The sequence below is a fragment of the Pipistrellus kuhlii genome, unplaced genomic scaffold (genome assembly GCF_014108245.1).
Source record: "Pipistrellus kuhlii isolate mPipKuh1 unplaced genomic scaffold, mPipKuh1.p scaffold_m20_p_2, whole genome shotgun sequence".
Taxonomy (NCBI): domain Eukaryota; kingdom Metazoa; phylum Chordata; class Mammalia; order Chiroptera; family Vespertilionidae; genus Pipistrellus; species Pipistrellus kuhlii.
Window position 1 is genome coordinate 17,051,110 of NW_023425515.1, and position 20,878 is coordinate 17,071,987.

Below are 20,878 nucleotides of genomic sequence, written 5' to 3' on the forward strand. Positions count from 1 at the left end.
TTTTGTGTACCACACCTTTAGTTAAGATATAAAACAGTCTGTACAACAAGGATTCCTCCTGTTGACCTTCTGTAGCCACATTCACTTCCCCCTCCCCCTATATACACCTACACCACTCTATCCCCCAAGCCTAATCCATGACCCATAGCAACCACTGATTTGATCTCTAAAATTTTGTCATTTCAGGAATGTTACATAAATGGAATCATTCAATATGTAACCTTTTGAGATTAGTTTTTTCACTCTGTAATTCTCTGGAGTTTTATTCATGTTATTGCATGTATCAATAGTTTCTTTTTATTGCTGAGTACTTTTACATGGTATGAATGTACTACAGTTTATTTAACCTGTTGAACATCTGGGTTTTGTCCAGTTTTTGGCAATTACTTGTAAAGCTGCTATAAATGTTTGCGTATAGGTTTTTATGAGAACATATGTTTCCATTTTCCTGGGATAAATGCCCAAGAGTGCAATTGCTAGCTTGTACAGTAGTTGCATGTTTAGTTTTTTAAAATACTGCCAAACTTTTCCAGAAGCTGTACCATTTCACATTCTCACCAGCAATGTATGAATGGCCCAGTTTCTCTACACTTGACCAGCATTTGGCATTAGTTCCTCTTTTAGCTTTTTTGATAGTTGTGTAGTGATAGCTCACTGTGGTTTTAATTTGCATTTTCCTAATGATTAATGATGTTGAGTATCTTTCCATATGCTTATTTGGCATATGTATAGTCTCTTAGGTGAAATGTTTCTTCATGTCTTTTGACTATTTTTAAATTTGATTTTTTTTTTATTTTTACTGTTTTATGAGTTCTTTAAATAATCTAGATACTAGTCTTTTGTCAGATATGTGATTTGAAAATCCCCCCTCCCCCTAGTTTGTGGTTTATTCATTCATTTCATTCATAGGGTTTTTGTAGAGAAAAAGTTTTAAATTTTGATGGAATTTGGGTTATCAGTTTTTCCATCTATGGATTATGCTTTTTGTATCAAGTATAAGAACTCTGTCTCGTATCGATCCTGAAGATTTTACCTTAGATTTTTTTTTCTTCTAAAGTCATGTTTTTATGTTTTACACTTAAGTCCATGATTCATTTTGAGTTAATTTTGGTAGAGGGTATAAGGTTAAGGTTGAGGTTCTTGTCTTTAAACTTATGGGTATCTAATTGTTCCACTATTGTTTCTTGAAAGGCTATTTTTTCTTTATTAAATTGCTTTTTCAATTTGCCAAAAAAGTCAATTTAGTATATTTATATAGATTTATTTATGGGTTCTCTAGTCTATTCCATTGGTCTTTTTGTCTATCCTTCTGCCAATACCACACAGTATTTTATTACTGTTGCATTATATGTCTTGAAATCATATAAAATGATTCCTCCCACTTTATTCTTATTTTTCAAGATTGTTTTAGCTCTTGTAGTTTCTTTGCCTTTCCATGTAAATTTGAGAACAATCTTGACTCTTTCTATATAAAAATATCTGGCTGGAATTTTTATAAGAAATTAAATGTATATATAAATCCAGGGAAAATTGATATCTTTAATACTTTGTATCTTCCAATTCATAAACACAGTATGAATATGTCTCTCCATTTATTTAGATCTTTGATTTCTTACCATCTATGTTTTCAGTGTACAAGTTTTGTTGGATTTACACTAAGCACTTCGTTTTTTGAGCAATTGTAATTGGGATTGTAATTTTACTTTCATCATGCACATGTTCATCTTTAGTATATAGAACTACAATTGGTTTTCGTATGTTTATCTTAAATCATTGACCTTGCTGAACTTATTAGTTACAGGAGTTTTATTGTGAACTAGAGGCCTGATGTATGAAATTCATGCATGGGTAGGGTCCCTATGCCTGGCCGGGAATTAGTGTCAATCTGTGGGGTGACCTGGAGGGTGATTGGAGGAGCTCCCCACTGGCAACTGCCTTGGCTGGCCTGGGGCCTGCTGGCTGGGAGCAGCTCCTGCATTGAGCATCTGCCCCCTGGTGGTCAGTGCACATATAGCAACCAGTCGTTCTGCTGTTCGGTTGATTTGCATATTAGGTTTTTATTATACAGGATTCCTTGGGATTTTCAGGGTTAACAATCATGTCATCTCAAATAGGGAAAGTTTTGTTTCTTCCTTTCTGATATGTCTGCCCTTTATTTCCTCTTTTTGCCTTATTACTCCGGCTAGAACTTCCAGCATTATGTTGTATAGAAGCAGAGAGAGTGAACATACTTGCTTTATTCCTTAGGGGAAAATTCACTCCCTCTTTCACCGTTAAATATAATGCAGGTGTGGGGGGGTCTGTGGATGCTTTTTTACCAAACTGATTTTTAAATTGTGGTAAAACAAATTGACTTATTGATGACAAAGGGTCCTGATGGCCTTATGAAATGGTCAGGTCATCTGTGTGGCTCAAAAAGTCTACTGTTCTGTCTCAAAATGGTTCTCCCAATCTGAGTGAAATTCTCTAGCTAGACATTCACTGTTCTTGAGTAGAAACGCATCTTTGTGATGCAGATCTTGGAAGGGGAAACAGTTTATGTTGTTGGTACTGTTTCTTTTCTCCTTAACCACACATAATAAGCATTTGGACATGTGGGGCAAAAAAAGGAGAAACTATTTTTGGAGCAGAGAATGCCTCAATTGGGCAGCAGGGGGTTACTGAGTGCCTTTTCTTATTGAAGCACAGACAGGAGTTTTAAAAAGGATTCAAAGCATAATTTAACCTTTGAATCCTTTTTTTTTTTAAATTAAATAACTATAATTTAAGAAGTAAAAATGCATTTGAGAAGTTTATTTTAAAATGTATTTTTTCAATGGCTCTGATTTGCCTAATATACTGCATTTGCTAATGCTCTTCCAAAGTACATCTTTTAGAAAGCAAAGATATCCTGCTAATAACAGCCATTTTGTCAAGAATGACAGCATGTCATTATTTTACTCACAAAACAAGATGATATAACACCAAGTTATAACGATGAAGCACAAATTATATTTCACAAAAAAGTATAACTTTTAATTCATTTGAGAACATAATTATAGTATATCATATCTTCTCAGGTTTCACAGAAATGCCCTAAGTAATTAGGCTGTATAGACACTAAGAATTTGAAAGTGTTATTACTTTTTTATAAAACTGTTGCAGTTTTATATACAGAAAATTATTTACAGTTTAATAGCATTGAAGACTTCTTTTGTTTAATATACTTGCTTAACATAGATCACTCAGTGATTCAGATTATACTAGATGAAGTCTGGAGGCTACTCATAGGGGCCTAGTATTTTATAATTTGATTGTCTTGCTTCCTAGATCATAATGATATCACCTTTTGGCTTTCTTTGCTGAACTTCCAGAAGACCTGTTCTATAAAATGTTTTACTTCACTTATTTTAGCTTCCAACCATAATTGCTAGGGTGGAATAACATTCTAATAGCTTTCACAACTGTGAAGTTAATGCTATTTCTGTTTTGTACATCAGGCTGCAAAGAAGCTCCTTCAGCAAGAGTTTTCTTTAGACTAAGGATAGGGTGCTCTGCTAGGAGTAAGGCAAGAACTGTGATTAATAGGCAAAAGGTTAAGGATAAAAGAGCCTTGGAGTTAGCAATATAATTTTCAAATTGATGAGAAGGAACCAAAACTCACAATGGACAAAGCGATTGCAAAAAAATATCCGTCTGCTCTGAATTAGTTTAGGTCTCTTGATGTAGATGAGTTATATTCCTGGGGACTGACAGCACCTTTGAATGGGATTGCAGAGCCACTCTAGGTGATCTTTGAAGACACACAGGGAGTAAGAGGATAAACATACAAATGCTATTCAATGTATAAAACAACCATAAACTACAACCGGTGAACTCAACTTCAATTTCAGGCAGGATTCTAAAATATACTATCAAAGGATGATTTATGAGAATATATTAGAGAAAGAATAAAATTGGGCCAGTTTTATGTTCATTAAGAGAACCAAAAGGTAGACCTTGCTCTTCAATTTTGTATAGAGTTATGAGATCCAGGAACAGTAGTAGGCATCAAATATATGGACCTTTTGAAGGCATTTGACAAATCTTGTCAATATTTCTGAAAATAATACATATAGGCTGGTTACAAAGATAATTGGGTAGATGAATAACAAGTTGAAGAGTCATACCTGAAATATGCTGAGTGATGGGTCAGCATCAACCAGGGAGATAGATATGATGTGAACTTCTGTCCTCAACTTTGTCATAGTCAACATTTTTTTATCCATGAATTCTAGAGTTACTAGATCCAGTAACTGGAGTAGACACAGGATATATGGACTTTATGAAGACATAGGGCAAATTTTGTCATAATATTCCTGAAGATAGTATGAATAAATGTAGGCTGGTTTCAAAGATAATTTGGTAGTTAGCCCTAAAGGTTTCCTAAATGTCTGTGTCTTCAATACTTACAGGCCTAAATGGATCATTCCCAGTTTAAGGCTTATTTCTTCTGGGTGTGATATCCAATCCTCTTCCACCTGCCAGCCATGGGTAGGGTGGGTGAGTGGAGGGCATTTTGGTCTCATTACTACATAGAAAGCCAAGACTGTGGAAGATAGATCTGTAAGAAAGGTGGAAAGCAGTGGATTGTTATATTCAGTACAATGAGATGTGGTTTTGCAGTGCAGTATTTTTAAATGACTTTATTTAACATAAAAGACAGTTATAGTATATAATAGCAACAAAATTGCTAAAAGTACAAGAGATCACTGTAATCTAGGGTTGCATTAGAAGATATTACTAATGATACTACTAATGAGATATTGGAAAGAGGGAAGTTTTGAGTACTCTCTTATTCTGCTTCAGTGAAACCAGCCACTCTGAAGTATTCAATTCTGGGTATCATATGTAAAACAGATGTAGAATCCAGGAACAAGTTCAGAGAAAATTATCTAGAATGAGAAAGAAATTAAAAACCATGTCGTAATGGAAATAGCTGTAGGAATTAGAAGTTGACCTGGGAAAAGAAGATAAGGAGTGTTCCTGATAGTTGTCTTCAAATATAAGAAAGAGGTGTGTGGTTGTTCCACGTGATTACTAGATTTTGGGCCAGTAGACACTCTAGGCAGGCAGATTTGGGGTCAGCATAAGAAAATTTCCTGACAAACAGTTAGATGATGCAACAAGCTGCTTTACAAAGCAGTTTTCCGTCATTTGAGGTGTTGAAAACTTTATCTAGGTTGGAGTAGACTCAGTAAACGCATCCAGGGCTTGAACCAGGTTATCTTCATGATTTTTTTTCAAACCTGTTATTTTCTGCCGAAACTGGTTTGGCTCAGTGGTAGAGTGTCAGCCTGTGGACTAAAAGGTCCCGGGTTCGATTCCGGTCAAGGGCATGTACATTGGTTTCGGGCACATCCCCACCAGGGTCTGTTCAAAAGGCAGCTGGTCGATGTTTCTCTCTCATCACCATTTCTAGCTCTCTATCCCTCTCTCCTCCTCTCTGTAAAAAATCAATAAAATATATTTAAAAAAAAACAAAACCTGTTATTTCCTAAATCTACACTTTGGTATTAGTGGCAGTTAGATGATTGATGAAGTCATTCATTGATTTTCTACATTATTATATTTTGGGGTGGCATTTATTAATAAACTTATATAGGTTTCAAGTGTATAATTCTATGATATATTGTCTGTATATTACACTGTGTGCCCACCACCCAAAGTCAAATAATCTTTCATCACCATATATTTTACCCCCTTGAACCTTAATTAGTCTCCCAACCCCCTTCCTTCTGGTAACCACCATACTGTTATCTGTGTCTATGAGTTTTTGTTTGTTTTTCTTCTTTGTTCACTTGTTTCTTTCAGTTTTATATCCCACACATGAGTGAAATCATATGGTTCTTAACTTTTTCTGACTTATTTCACTTAGCATGATATTCTCAAGATCCATCCATGTTGTTGAAAATGGCAGTATTTCATCTTTTCTTATGGCTGAGTAGCATTCCATTGTATATCGGAGGAAACTTCAGTTGTTTTCCATGTCTTGGCTACTGTGAATAATGCTGCAATACACATAGGGGCTCATCTATCTTTGTGAATAAGTGTTTTCAATTTTGGGTGGTAGATAACTATATTCTTTATTTTTTGAGGAGCCTCCATATTGTTTCCTATAGCGCCTGTACCAATTTACATTCCCACCAGCAGTGAATGAGAGTTCTTTTTACTCCACAACCTCTCCAACACTTGTTATTACTTGTTGATAATAACTATTCTAACATTTGAAATTTTTATTATTGAAGTTTAAATGTACAAAATTTTACTGTATAAAAATTTATCATTAGTTTGTTTTAACCTAGTCTTGTGTAATAGCATTGATAAGCACATAAGGTGGCCTCACTTTTAGTTACAGGAGTCATTTCTACAGTCTTAAGGGAAGTTACATTAGGAGTAAGTACTTTGTTTATAATCCAAGTGTTGTTTTCTTTCCAGTGCCCTGGAGCAAATATTTAATGAAGCTGTCTCTTTTCCTTTGTGAATAGCAAGACAAGTAAAGGTTACTTGAAAAATATTTATGTACTTGAGACAAAAAATAATTAACTCTCTTTTGACTTTACTAAAACTATATTTTGCTGCCCCAATGTTGTCCAGAGATATGTGGACATTATATCTGAAGAAAGTAAAAGAATTTAGCTGACATCCACTTTGTAGATAAATATGATACAAATGGTTACAGACATGGATATTGGTTTTAAATAGAACTGGGTTTAATCCTCGTGTCTTCACCTACCAGCTGGTTATAAACTTCAATAGTCTCCTTTTCCTTATCTATAAAATGAGTACAACCATAACTCCCTGCGGGGAAAGAACTAATTTAGGGAGAAGAGATTAGGTCCAAACTATTTTTCTTCTTTGTGGTTTTATGATAGAAAGTAAAGTTCTGTAAAAATCATAAAATGTTAAAACTGAACAGGAACTGAGAGTTCATTTGGTTCAGTGGGCTAATTTTATAAATGAGGAAAATAAGACCGGAAAAAGCCAAGAGGCATCTCCAGACTCATGGTGCTGTTGGCAGGGAAAGGCCAATGCTTTCTTCCCACTCCATGGAAAACTCATCTTAAAACAAGAATCGTTACTATGTTCTCATCCTTTTTGTTTTATTTTACGGAAAATATTTCAAGAGCAAGTCTTTCTTAGAGATACCATGGAAAAATAATTACTCTGTAAGATTCTTTTCTAATTCCAAGATTTTGTATCAGAATCAATATCATGGCAATTTAAAAAAATTTAATCCAGATATAAGCAATGTCATAATTATCACTCCATGACATAGTACAGTGTACAATTACTTTGACAAGCATAGTTGCAATAACATCTTCTGTTGGGCTTCATTTCTTCAGATTTAAAAAATACCATTTTAGTAAATTTATATTCTATTTTCTAGATGCCCCCTGAAGAAAAGGTTTGTAAATACTGTGGAGTCAGCTATCTAATTCTTCATGAATTTAAAGCTATGGAAGAAAAAGTGAAAGCAATGGAAAAAGAGATGAAATTTTATCAAGGAAGTGTAGAACGTGAAAAGAAACTTCAAGAAAAGCTACATTCTCTTAGCCAAGATTTTGAACAATACAAAATTGACAATGACTCCAAAACAGAAAGGTTGGAAATATGTTATTCTTTTCTGTTATTTATTTAGTTTGAAGAAAAGTATAGACAATAGATTTTCAATGTTCTTCTAGAATTTTTCTGTATCAGGTATAATTAATACTTGAATACATGTTAATTTTTATTATTAATAATTAATAAATGTAATTATTAATTATAGTTTGAGTATTATTTTAGACATACATTTATTTCAGAATGATTAGAAACCAATTAATTTAGTAGCCGTAAGTTGAGATAGGTTAAGTTTTATTTTTCCCCAGTTATATCTTAATTTTATCATTAGGAAGATTTGTCTGTCAAAAACTAGGTGAGTTTTGGCAGTTTCTGATGCCTAACCTTTGTTTTAAATGCCCTTGAATCTAAGTCACTGAAATTGGAAAAAAATTAAATAATAGGTTTCGAACACTATCAAATCTAATCCATTTAGTCTATCTCAAGACACTTCAATGAACTTGTACAGACACTTCTAGAGAAGGTTTTTTCCTGGAGTTTTATGGATTTACATTTTTCCCATGGAATATTTCTCCATTTAAAATATCAACAGTTGGTGTTAATAAACCTTGAATTAATTAATTTAATGAATATCATCATGTCTTTACAAAAATAGAAACTTTCTTAAATCTCTTAGGATTAAGTACTTCTATAACATTTTATTACAAATTTTAATAATTACATTAAATGTCAATTGAGTCCAATGTTTTGTAGTTCTTTACCAAAGAAATTTTGTTATAATTTTTTAAATTTTAAATCTGAATAACAAAGTATTTTATACTATTTGAGTGGGGGGGGGAAACTTAAAGTATTCAGTTTAAAATTTAGTGGTTTTCTTGCCTGTCAGAGATGCTTTTTTTTGGTGTTTATTTATACTTTCTTTTCCTTAATGTGTTGTTTTAGTACATAAACACACAAAATAAAAGATGTATATGGGAGAAAAGGCAAGAAAGTCCCTTTTTATCCTGCTGATTGCTTTTTGCTGGAAATAAACCCACTTTTAATGGTTTGGTGCATATTCTCCAGTATGCTTTACCTTTATTATAGATACATTTATTTAATATACGTAATTTATATAAGCCATATAGTTTTTAAAATGGTTATCATTAATAAATCAACAAACAACAAATGTTGGCGAGGATGCGGAGAAAAGGAAACCCTTGTGCACTGTTGATGGGAATGCCGATTGGTGCAGTCCCTGAAGAAAGCAGTATGGAGTTACCTCAAAAAAATTAAAAATAGAACTGATGGATTTTCTTGGTTCTGGAATGATGATTGATTTTCCATTGAATCCTGTTTATTTTGGAGGTTATCCTATGAGACTTTGGATCCTATTGAAAAAAAATATATATATATATACACACACACACACACACATACTATATATAAAAAATATATATATACATATATGTATGTATGTATGTATGTATGTATCTATGTATTTAGCAGGTACTCCCTCTGTTGAGGTATAGCATGATAGCCAGGTGAGTATGTTTTTTTCAGCTTCCTACTGTCCTGCCAACACTGCCTTGTATCAGACTGCTGGAGTGAAGGGCCATCCCTTGGCCCCATTCGCATTTTGCCAGCCAAAGTAGATCAGCAGCTTACACTGCCTGTGTCTCTGCAGGGCTATATAAGATCAGCTCCCTGCTGTTGAGCTTACTGTCACCAGGGAGGCAGGGAATCAGAAGACTGACTCACAATGTTTTGTTGCAGCAGGGTAGGGGCAGAAGCTTGGCTCCTGCTGACACCAAGGGATGGGAAAATACCAACCAGCACTGCCTTCCCTCACTTGATTCTGCCTTGTTGATGCCAGATGCAAGTGGAGGCTCAGCTAGTCTCACTGGCACCAGTGATAGGGAATCAGAGTGTTGACTCCTCTGTCTCTCAGCACCTTATTCTACCTCTTTGATGCAGGGAGGGCTGGAGGCTCTCTATTGAGACCCTTTGACAGGATGTGAATGGGGAGCAGCATTAGGAGTCCTGGTTTTCACTGCTTCGCTTGGCCTCTTTGCTGCCAGTTGGGTTTGGAGGTTTAGTTCCCCACTGGATCTCACTGACACAAGGAATAGAAGGAAAATGGAGTACTTACTTCTACCAACGTGTACTTTGTAGACTCACTGGTGCAGGGTTTGATAGAGGCTCAACTCCCCATTGGCCTAGCTGACACTACTCTGTTTGGGGAGTTGAAACATAGCTTGCTTCTGAAATAGGATAATGAAAAATTGGCTTCCAACTCACCCTACTGACTCACCAGTTAGGTAGATTGGGGCGCACTACCTGTTTCTGTGGGATAGGGGTGGTATGGTGTAGAAGATCAACTCCTTGCTCAGCTGCAGCCCTGATGAAGCTATGTGTGAAGCTATGAAGTGCGGAGGTACAGTTTATAGTTGATGTTTGGCTGGAGAAGATATTGCAAAGAATGCTTTCTGTTGTTGAGCCATTCTTTTCCTGATAAGTTAAGTAGATCGGACATTTTAGGGAGAATGTCTTTTGTGGTTTTTTTTTAGTGTGGCTTGTAGGTGATTCTAGGTTGGAAACTTTTGAAGGACCCTGCCTGGGAGATTGAGAGACAATAAGGAAACTCAGGGATCTCCTTGCCTTGGTGTTTGTCAAGTCCCAAGGCCACTTGCCTTCTTTCCATCTTTCAGAGTCTTCCTTTGCTTATGTGTTATGATCAGGATTTTGTAGTTTTAAGAGGGAGGGCCTAGGAGTAATTGGGCCTATTTCATTTTGGTTGTGACCTTGAGTTGATTTTTGGCAAATTAAATATTGCTTTGAATAAAAACTTAAATACTTGACTAAATTCTCACAAAAGTCAGTAGTTACATAAATGCATCTCTCTATGCTTGCTAAACATTTCCTCTTTGACCTCTCTTCTGCTCATGCCAAATTGAGACTGCATGGAGATTTGAGCAGCAGGATAGACCTGTCCATGAAAAACCAGACGTAAGAGTTCTGTTGGACATAGTAGTTAGCTGTTGTCACAAATCAGGTGAGTCATGTAAGTCAAGTGGAGAGTAGTCAGCCCATGGAAGGGGCAAAGGTAGGTACTAAGGGTTCAGAGAACCAGATTGAGGCCACAGTTTGGGATAAAATTAACACAGAGTGTGTCTCTGAGTTTATAAAAAGGAGTTGGAGGAAATAGGTGTAGTTGACTAGAGTAGAGGGTGATGGGGAGAACAAGGCAGATTTTGTTAATTATTACCTTCCCCTGCCAAACATATTTCCCACATAGACCAGTTATATCAGTTAGGAATGTAATCTGCAGAAAGAGGCTTAAATTGACAAGGGTTTATTTGTTTCTTGAATCAAGAAGAAGGGGTACAGGCAGTTCAGCCATGTCACTGGGAACCAGCCCCTTCCCATCGCTCTCTACATTTCTCAGTGAGTGGGCCTTCTGCCTCACGCTGGTTCTTGTGATTTCAAAATGGCTCATGCACTGCCAGAAGGCAGGGATACAAAACAAAGAGTGGGAGGAAAGGCCTGTATTAGGAAATCCAAGGCTCTCCCATAACTGCAGGGCCGTCTGGGGAACACACCACAGGGAGTTGGCTCATTGCTTCCTGAAACAGTATCAGGTTCTGTTGTCAGGAAGAAGACGCTTCCAGGGCCCGCCTCACCTGACCATTACATTTTCCTCTGGAAAATCACATGCACATGCTTACTGTCGTTCTTTGAGAGGAAGAAGAACAGTATATCAAAAAATAAATCAATGTCTTTTGTACACGTCTTTGTCCAGGCCATGCTTTGTCTACTTTTGCAGTATTCTGCTGTGTACGGAAGTAATGCAAGAGGCAGACATGTCAAAAATGTTTGGGACAACTGAATCTTGAATAATCAAGATTTTATAGAACAAAGAACTGATGTAGAAGTATAGTTCTTATCACGTGGGGAATACCTCTTAGGGAACCATTTCAAATCCCTGGGAGCCTTTTCACACCCTCACTTCTCTTCTGAAATTCTGACTGTTCCTTTTGGGGAAGAGTGAGAATCTCTGCAGTGAAACGAGAGCTGCTGTTGATGCGAGTGTGATCGGGCACATGGGGAAGGCAGGGAAAAGGTTGAGGACCATTTGGAAAGCATTCTCTTTCAGGCCTCTGTTTTTCTTAGTCCGGAAGTATAAATATGCACTTATTATATTGACATTTGTACTATGCACTACTTAAAGTCTGAGAAACCTAAGCAAGTTTTATTCACACCCTGTGAATAAGACCAGCTAATCCTGTTATCTATCATCTTTTTATTATTCTCCCACATCAGCACTAGGTTACGTTCCAGACCAAAGTTCTTAGGTATAGAAGATACTGTTTTCCTTTATGCCTTCTCTCTATGGACACGTGCAAACTGTAAACAGAAGTTGACAGGTGTTTTTACTATTGGTATAAATAATGTTTACATGGGTTTCCTTGTTACTAGATAGGGAGATTGATATTTAGTCAATAACACTGCTAGACCTATATATGCATGTATATCTTTTATTACCAGTATAACTTTGAAAGCCCTTCTGTGTATCATTATGTTATTGCTATAGCAACATGGTTACCAAAACAAGGTTTGGTAACCATGTTTTGTCTTTTTAAAGGAAGACTCTCTCCCCCCCCCCCCTCCCCTCCAAGCTTTAAATCAGCATTGTAAAGTTTCAGTCCCAGATATTCAGTAGTCTTTCTATTTATCTTCTACCCTTGAATTTTCCATACTTATAATTTGTTATTATTTATCACTGTAACATAAAATACAATTTGTATTGGAGTAAATCCTAGTGGGAATTATAAGAATGAATGAAGGGAAGCAATGTTTGATATGGTTAAACAGTGGAGGCCCTGTTATTACCTAGCCCATGATATTGTCTTGAAATCTTTTTGTACTTTTGTTACTTGTCTATAAAATGGTCAGAGAAGCAGCTACATGAATGATATTCACATTACTCTGTGCATGGCAGGAATCCAGTGATGTTTCCAACCACCCCCCCCCCAACACACACCTTTCCATGTGTGTTAACTAAGGTTAATAGCATACCATTCTCTGTCCCCTTTCCCCCCTCCAATAGATATCATCACATTTCCACCTACTTGGATCTCTAAGTATTGCCTAATATCACAAGGAGAATTCTTGGGTCTAGAAATATCCCAATTTAGTGTTTCCACAGTAATTAATTCCAATTTAATTGGGGCTTTAAATTGCCAAGCCCAACTTTGATTAGGTCCACACCCTGTATTTCTGCTCAGTGGAGTAGAGCAGCGTTTTTCAACCGCTGTTCCGCGAGATGTTGCCTGGTGTGCCGTAGGTGCAGACAAGACAAGAATTTTATAATTTTTCACTATTTTGTTTACTTAATATTTCATAATAAAGTAATTATAAAATACTTTCTTTGTGTTTATTTGATTCCTATTCAAGAGAACTACTTTATATATAGTCAATATAGGCACAGAGTTAAATTTTTTAACATTTTCTAATGGTGGTGTGCCTCGTGATTTTTTTCATGAAACAAGTGTGCCTTTGCCCAAAAAAGGTTGAAAAACACTGGAGTAGAGATGTTATAGAAAGCTTAACTTTAAAACGTAATTGTTATTTTTTATTTATTACTAGAAATTCATGCACAGATAGATCCCTAGCCCTGGCCAGTGATCAGGGCTGGTCAGGGCCTTCCAGCTGCTGGCCGAGGCCTTCCTTTATTCCGTGCTGCCCCCAGATGGTCAGCGCACGTCATAGCGAATGATCGAACTCCCCAGTCTCCCAGTTGAACTCCTGAGGGGACACTTGGCACATTAGACTTTTATATATATAGAAGATGCCCATTTCTTTCCAAAAAAGAACATGGGGTGTTTTAAAAGGCCTTAGTAAAGTTAACAACATAGGCGGGAAAGAGAAGAGTGGTGTTGGGATGAAAATCAAGAAACCAAATGTGTCAGTCCTGCAATTCCTTTTACCTATACTCCAGGCACTTCTGTACTCACAGCCTTTTTTTTTTTGTAGGAGTGGGAAAGGAGCAGGGACTGGGAAGTGTTTTTTATTTATTTAATTTGTTTATGTATTTATGTAAGCAAGGCTGACTTAGCTCTGGCAGGAATCTGCAAGAGGTCTATGGGAGATAATTTGGAGGGCATTCAGGCATTAGTGAGAACCTGCATGATCCATGTATCTGAAGTGCATCTTAATAGGCAATATATGGCTGCCTCTCTGATGCTGGGCTCCATGCTGCTGCTCATTGAGGAGGCAGTAAAACGGTTCCAATGAACACAGCCTCGGCTTGCCTTGCTGTTAGCATTCTCTCCATCCCCTCCTCTCCAACCACCTCCTTACTGCTTCACTTACCACCAGGCTTGAACAAACAAGTCAGATCATGTTATTTTAATTTGCTACAGGTTTGAATTAATGCATCTTCAAAAAGTGTACAGTTTGTTTTTTTCTCAAATTATTATTTATGTATTTCTAAATGGGAACAATTTCAAATTGGGGGGAAATGAATGAACTCATTGAGTGAGGTATGATCAGCAACTCCTGTTATATCTATTTTATAGATGGCTAAACAAACAAAGAGATTAAACAATAGTGTTCAAACAGCTTATTAAATTCTTTATTTTTGTCTTTTCTGTAATGTCACTATTTGGATTAGTTGAAGATGCCAAACAAATGTGGCTATGGCAAGCGATGGCATGAAGATTCTCATGCCATCCAGCAGAGACCTGTTTTGAAGGACAGGGCACACCAGATCTTGACCCTTGCTTGTTCAAGTGAAGAAACCCAAATGTACAAAAAGCCACCCAGTATTAACAAGAGACAGGTTGGTTGCATTCACAGAATTGTCAGGGAAGCTGTTCCTGGAAACAATGTGAAGAACTCAACCAGAAATCGTCTTCATGTGTTACTAGCCTGCTTTTAAAGTAATCTAAAGATGTGGTGAAAATGGAAAATTCCTTCCACTAGCCAAAGTGGCTCCATATCTGAAATGATTAACTTGGGCACCCATTCTACACTCTTCACCTCCCAACTTGATCAGTTTCATTGAGGCCTGAAATCTATTGATGCCTCTGCCACCTCTCTGTCTCTTTCTGTTATCACTTTCTTTTGAAGTCCATGGTCTAAGATGTCAATCATTCCCTTGACAATATCATATATATGTGATATATATGTGTGTGTATATGTATATACTGTATATGTATGTGTGTGTGTATATATATATAAATATATATATTATTTTTTTATAGAGAGGAGGAGAGAGGGATAGAGAGTTAGAAACATCTATGAGAGAATCATCGATCAGCTGCCTCTTGCATACCCCCTACTGGGGATGTGCTGGCAACCAAGGTACATGCCCTTGACTGGAATCGAACCTGGGACCCTTCAGTCCGCAGGCCGATGGTCTATCCACTGAGCCAAATTGGTTTTGGCTCCCTTGACAATATCTTAAAGTCCCTTGTCCCATTTCCTTCCATCATATCAGCCTGGAAAACCCCAAATGTGGATAACTCAAACTAACCACACTGTACTGGTGCTTGAGGTTCCAGGAACCTGATACTATTATTCCTCTTTCTATAATATTTTTACCTTTTCTTTAGATAGTCCTTTCTTTAGAACTTTTCCTCAAGACTCTCCAAACAAACAAGCTTAATCTGAAGTTTATGCTAGCTGTTTCCTTAGCTCTTTCTTCATTTTCATGCCATTCTTATCTTCTTAACTTTAGGAGATGTTTTCCCCATCATTAGTATGCAGCACTAGGTAGGGTTGAAAGTCTGGTTCTACCATCACACTGCCTGAATTTGAATCTTGGCTCCATAATTTATTACTAGAGGTTTACCCTACTCCATGGGGGCATGGCTAGCCTGCAAACTACCACAGGCCCCACACCCAGGCTGTCCCACACCCCAAGAGAACCCCTAACCTGATCCAGGACACCCTTCAGGGGAAACCAGCCGGTCCCCACAAGTGCACCAGGCCTCTATCTATACTAATAAAAGGATAATATACTAATTAGACTGGGAGATCTTCCAGTAGATCTTTCAGATGTTGTTCTGGTCAAAGCCACCCCCCCCCTTTTGTGGTGGGGCCAAGGTAGAGGCAGTTAGGGGCCAAGAAGGGAGTGCAGTTGTGGATGATAAGGCCAGGATGGGACGGCAGTTGTGGGTGATCAGGTTGGTGGGGAGTGGGGCCATTGGGGGTACACATACCAGCAGGGGGGCCAGTTGGGGGTGCACAGGTGATCAGTGGGGGTCAGGTGGAGGTGATCAGGACAGCAGGGGGGAGAGGCAGTTTGGAGTGAGCAGGCCAGCAGGGGGGCAGTTGGGGTGAGCACACTGGCACAGGGGGCAGTTGGGGGTGACCAGGTTGGGGGGGGTAGTTGGGGGCTAGCAGGCCGGCATGCAGAATGGTTAGGGGCAATCAGGTAGGCAGGCAGGCAGGTGAGCAGTTAGGAGCCAGCAATCTCAGATTGGGAGAGGGATGTCCAACTGCCAGTTTAGGCCCAATCCTTATAAACCAGCAGTAGGACATCCTTGATGGATCCCAGACTGGAGAGGGTGCAGACCAGGCTGAGGGACACCCCCGCATGCATGAATTTTGTACACTGGGCCTCTAGTATATCTTCTATAATAATAAAAGCATAATTAAAAGCATAATATGCTAATTAGACCAGACATCCTTATCGACGAAGCTGTGGCAGCAGGGGCTGAGCCCCTTATGTGAATTTTGTGCATCAGGCCTATAATATATATAAATGTAAATTTAATACAATATATTAATTCCTTATATAACAAAGTGTAATTATGATGACATTATCAATCCTGGGCACCATGTTTGATTTCTCCTATTTTATCACCTTCTTCTTGAATATCTTTTGAATCTATCCATATGTTTCTCAATCCATAGAGACATCATCCCGGTTCACTCTCTGTTTGAACATCTACCTACCCTACATGACCTGTTGCCCATTTCTAACCTATTCTTTATTCCACAACTCAGGTGATTGTGTCAAAATACATATCTGATCATTACACTCCACCACTTTACCTGCAACAGTTTGCATTGTTCTTAGCTGAATAAAGTCCCAAATCTTCTTTATGGTTTGAGATTCTGTATGATCTCTGGCCCTTCGTTATTCTCACTCTTTTTGTTCTAGTCACCTTAGACTATTTTTTTCAGTTCCTAAAAGGCACTATTGTATCTTCTACTGGGGACTCTTCACCCTTCCACCATCTTTTCCCTCCTGCCCTTTTCAGGTCTTAGTTTACACGTTATATCCTCTGAAAGGTATTTCCTGACCCTGCAGGGGTCCCATGACATTGTTGTCCATTTCTTAGTGTTCTTTATACTTAGGATTATTTGTTTAATGTTTGCTAAAACTTGGAAGCAAGTTCACTCTGACTGTCGGAGCCACAGCCGGAGTTGTACCCAAGCCTGAGAGTATTCTTTCTCTATTCCATGGCAAAAAGAAACAAATTATATTTACAATTTTTCTTCAAATTATTGTAGTCTTTCTGTTTAGCAATAAATTATAAAAATGTTTAATGGTTAAACAATTTGTTGGTCATATCTAATTTTTTTTCTTTTGATAATTGTGTGAACTTCCTTTTTAAATTATCTTAGTTATTCCTCCCAGCAACATTTTTTCTTTGACTTTGTTTTTATTTATTTAATTTTACTTTTTATGGAATGACATAGTTTAATAAAATTATATAGGTTTTAGGTGTACAATTCTGTAATACATTATTTGTATATTGCTTGTGTGTTCACCACTCCATGTAATTTTTATATAGATTTGAGTTAGTATAAAACTCTCTGGGGCCATTCTCATTTCACTGTGTTTATATGTGGTTTTCCCTTCCATTATCCCATTCTGTTTCTTCTTTTGAGGTTAGATTATTTTGATTCTTTAAGTTCCTTCTTTTTATGATATTATCTCTAGTTACTCTAATCTATAATGATCTTTTTGATATCATATAGCACTTATATTTTTCAATAAACCATTTAGCAGTTAAATATGTATTGTCTTATTTTGTGTCTTTTTGTTGGTAGTGGAGGTGTTTGTTCTTAAGTCTTGTCTTTTTTGTTGTTTTATTATCACCTGAAGATATTTTTTCCATTGCTTTCAGCAAGAGTGGAAGGCAAAGAGGGAAGGAGGAAAGGAAAGAGAGAGGGAGAAAAAAGAAAAGAGAGGGGAGAGAGTAGGAGGGGAAGAAGGGAAAGAGAAAGAGAGAGGGAGAAAGAAACATCAATTGATTGTGTCCTACACATGATCAGGGGTATTTGCCCTAGACCAGGAATCAAACCCATGACCTTTCAGTAACCACTGAGTAACACTGGCCAGGGCAAGTCTTGTTTTTTTTAATGCATCAAAATCTTTGAGAACAATAGCTGCTTTTATCTTCCCTTGTATTACTCATAGGACCTCACACCATGATGGGTACATGGTAGGTGTTTGCTAATATACTGAGTGATTGAAACATATAAAATGAATCTTGAAGTCAAGGTTTTCATATGACATTTCATTTTGATGTACCACTGTATTAACATAAGAATGTTTACACAACTCCTAGAAGGTGTCACGCTTCTGTTTTGTTCTATATTATAAATTATATGTATGTCAAGAATGGAGAAGTGGAATGGTGTCCCTCTTGCTGCCACCTCTGTTTCCTATTAACAATAAATTCATGTAGGCCTAGAGATGGCTGTCTGCCATGAATTGCATCATTTACACTGGTTTTTAATATGCCTCCTGGCATTTCAGTTTCTGTTCTCAGCAGGCAACCTCCCTCATGCTAAATCCTCTAATATTTGTGCTCAGATAAGTGCTTAGAGAGCTGTGAAAGATATCCTGGCTTTGCTTCTGTGTGATTTTAGATGAATGTCAAAGACACATTGGAAAGTGTATCATTCAAATATAATTTAAAATATTGAATCATAATAATTTCCTGGAGTTTATATTCCATTTTTCCATTAATGGACATGAGTTTTTATATTGAATTTTGTCACTGTGTATGATTACTCCTGGGCTTTGTAATCATCTGCTCTCCGAAGAGGATGGATGTGTCTCACCTGCTGCCAGCCAGCAGACACTATGCCTGGGGACACTGTGCCTGAGGGAAGCAAAGAAACAGAGAGAGGGGAGAAATGGAAAATGGTGTATAACATTTTCCTTGCCCTAGTTGGAGGGACAGTGGGGCAATAAAGCTGGGAAGAAGGGAGATGCATATTAAGTATGGTATTAGCTTTTAGATTAGGGGTGTCGAACTCAATCAGAGAAGGGGCCAAAATCTAAAATCCAGCCTAATTCGAGGGCCGAATGGTTTACTGAACAGTCATAAACTGTCATTGTGATGGAAACGCAGCGGAGTGCAGTGATGACAGCGTGGTGCGGGCCACATTGCAAGGCCTGGCGGGATGGATTTGGCCCGCGGGCCTTGTGTTTGACACATGTGTTTTAGATAATCAAGGCTCAGAGGAGGAGGAAAACAATTTCACATTGTAATAATTATACATTTTTATTGTGTCAATGATTTTGTAGATGAGTTTTACAAACTTTTTTTTAAAGCTTATTTTACCTTCAGGACTCTTTATGTTCAAAAGACTCATACTGTACAGAGAACATATTTTTCACAAATGTTATATTGTTAAATAACAGATTGATTTTTTAAAAACAGGGAGCAAGAGTTCATATTTAATAACATCTATTCATTAATATTGTGGATTGTTTTTTAGATATTTTGTGTGGGCCTCAGAATGGTAGCTGTGAATTATGAATTATCTTTTAAAATATTTGAATGATTAATTTATACATTTTATCTTAGTGATATTTTTATTTATTTATTATTATTTTTTAAAATATATTTTATTGATTTTTTACAGAGAGGAAGGGAGAGAGATAGAGAGTTAGAAACGTCAATGAAAGAGAAACATCAACCAGCTGCCTCTTGCACACCCCCTACTGGGGATGTGCCTGCAACTAATGTACATGCCCTTGACCGGAATCGAACCCGGGACCTTTCAGTACGCAGACCGACGCTCTACCACTGAGCCAAACCGGTTTCGTTAGTGGTATTTTTAAAAATATATATTTTATTGATTTTTTTACAGAGAGGAAGGGAGAGGGATAGAAAGCTAGAAACATCGATGAGAGAGAAACATCGACTATCTGCCTCCAGCACACCCCCTACCGGGGATGTTCCCATAATCAAGGTATATGCCCTTGACCAGAATTGAACCTGGGACCTTTCAGTCTGCAGGCCAACACTCTATCCACTGAGCCAAACCGGTTTGGGCATGTTAGTGGTATTTTGATGACTGTCCCCTGGTAATTGCTCAGGGGAAAATGAACAGTAACTCATGTAATTATATGAGTTCTAATTCTATTTTTGATCTAATTTAGAGTCATTTGTATCTATAAGAAAGATTTAAAATAAAAAACGGAGCATAATTTTATATGATCCTCTCCCCATCTTATTCCCTCCCCATCATTTCAAAAAATTCTGTAGATAAAGATTTGAGTTAACTCATTCATTCATTCATTTATTCATCAATGATATTATTTCCTAACTTTGTATATCTTGAAAAAGACATTTGAATATTTATATATATATATATATATATATATATATATATATATTTATCATTCATGTTACTATTTTAACAAACTCAGGAGAGTTTTTCAGTCCATATTTTGTCGTTAAACATGCAAATACAATAATGATAACAGTAAACACAATGATATAATCAGGGGAGGGAATGAATGTTTACGTTTTCAACATGTAATTTTGTCTCACATGTGGTCTCAGTTCACATAGCTTTCAACTGTGTCTGATGAAACTATCCAGTTGAATGTGATTGCATAAGAAGAGATGGTCAAAGAAGTTAGGAGAGTTATGAGTGGAAAGAGGGTTGAGATAAGGAAAAGGAAAAAAAGTAAAACAAAATAGTTGATCAACACTTCTGTTAAAACGCAAACATACAGTTGGGAGAGATGATAGTGTTTATGACCATTTCTAATAGCAGAAAATATTTAAGACTCAAGCCTACCCTGGAAGCAGAACTAATGCCAATCCACAGTTCTCTCTTACAGAGCCATACGTAAGTTGGAGACTTATCCTTTTGTTAGTAACTTCATTTTTGCAAAATAAATAATTTTGCAAAATTAAGCTAGTGGCTTTCCCTGGTATTAAGCCAGAAGATTTTGGAGAAGCACAGAAAGAAACAAAAATAAAAGGATTGAAATGCCTACTAAAGAGTGTCCAGCATATTTGGGGGCTGCTAATCTGGGGAGAGATAA

The 20,878-nt window shown here is 37.0% G+C and overlaps 1 protein-coding gene across 2 annotated transcripts in view; it reads left to right on the forward strand.

Annotated features, from left to right (window-relative positions):
• LEKR1 (leucine, glutamate and lysine rich 1) overlaps positions 1-20,878 on the forward strand; it is a 122,727-nt gene that overhangs the window by 16,352 nt on the left and 85,497 nt on the right. Inside the window, exon 4 of one of the 2 annotated variants that reach the window (XM_045583628.1) lies at positions 7,409-7,623. The exons of the other annotated variant lie outside the window; for it this stretch is intronic. Coding sequence (XP_045439584.1) covers positions 7,409-7,623 — 215 coding nt within the window. The remainder of the gene's footprint in view (positions 1-7,408; positions 7,624-20,878) is intronic. 2 annotated transcript variants of the gene reach the window in all.